Here is a 569-nt window from a genome sequence, read left to right on the forward strand (position 1 = left end):
TCCCCTGGGCTCATTGGGCACCCTTGGACTGCCCTGGGCACCCTTGGACTGCCCTGGGCACCCTTGGGCTGCCCTGGGCTCCCCTGGGCTCATTTGGGCTGCCTTGGGCTCCCCTGGGCTGCCGCTCTCCCGTCCCTCAGCCCCCCATCCCTTTCTCCCCCCCTCTCTGCCCCAGGGCCATTCCACGGGAGGTTCCCACCCCCCAGCCCCGCACACACCTGGGATTTTTCCGGGATTCCAGGTAGGAGCCCCTGCTGAGCCGTGGTTTCTGCAGCCCCGAGCCCCCGGAGGGCCCCGGGCTCCGCCACTGCCCGTTGGCAGCGCAGCCGAAGGGTCGGGAATCCCGCACCGGGAACGGCTCCGGCACGGGCAGCTCTGCCGGGAAACAAGGGACACTCAGGGACAGGAGGGACACTCAGGGACACTCAGGGAAAGGAGGGACATCCAGGGACACACTGAGGGACACTCAGAGAAAGGAGGGACATCCAGGGACACTCAGGGAAAGGAGGGACATCCAAGGATACACTGAGGGACACTCAGGGACAGGAGGGACATCCAGGGACACTCAG

The 569-nt window shown here is 66.8% G+C and overlaps 1 protein-coding gene across 1 annotated transcript in view; it reads right to left on the reverse strand.

Moving 5' to 3' along the window:
- Positions 1 to 218: 218 nt before the first annotated feature.
- Positions 219 to 569, reverse strand: part of LOC113942023 (sentrin-specific protease 1-like) — a gene marked incomplete at its 3' end in the record, with an annotated part of 2010 nt that continues 1659 nt past the window's right edge. The window contains exon 3 of the mRNA XM_027633162.1: positions 219 to 375. Coding sequence (XP_027488963.1) covers positions 219 to 375 — 157 coding nt within the window. The remainder of the gene's footprint in view (positions 376 to 569) is intronic.

This window comes from Corapipo altera, unplaced genomic scaffold, assembly GCF_003945725.1.
Source record: "Corapipo altera isolate COAL_440 unplaced genomic scaffold, ASM394572v1 56191, whole genome shotgun sequence".
NCBI lineage: Eukaryota > Metazoa > Chordata > Aves > Passeriformes > Pipridae > Corapipo > Corapipo altera.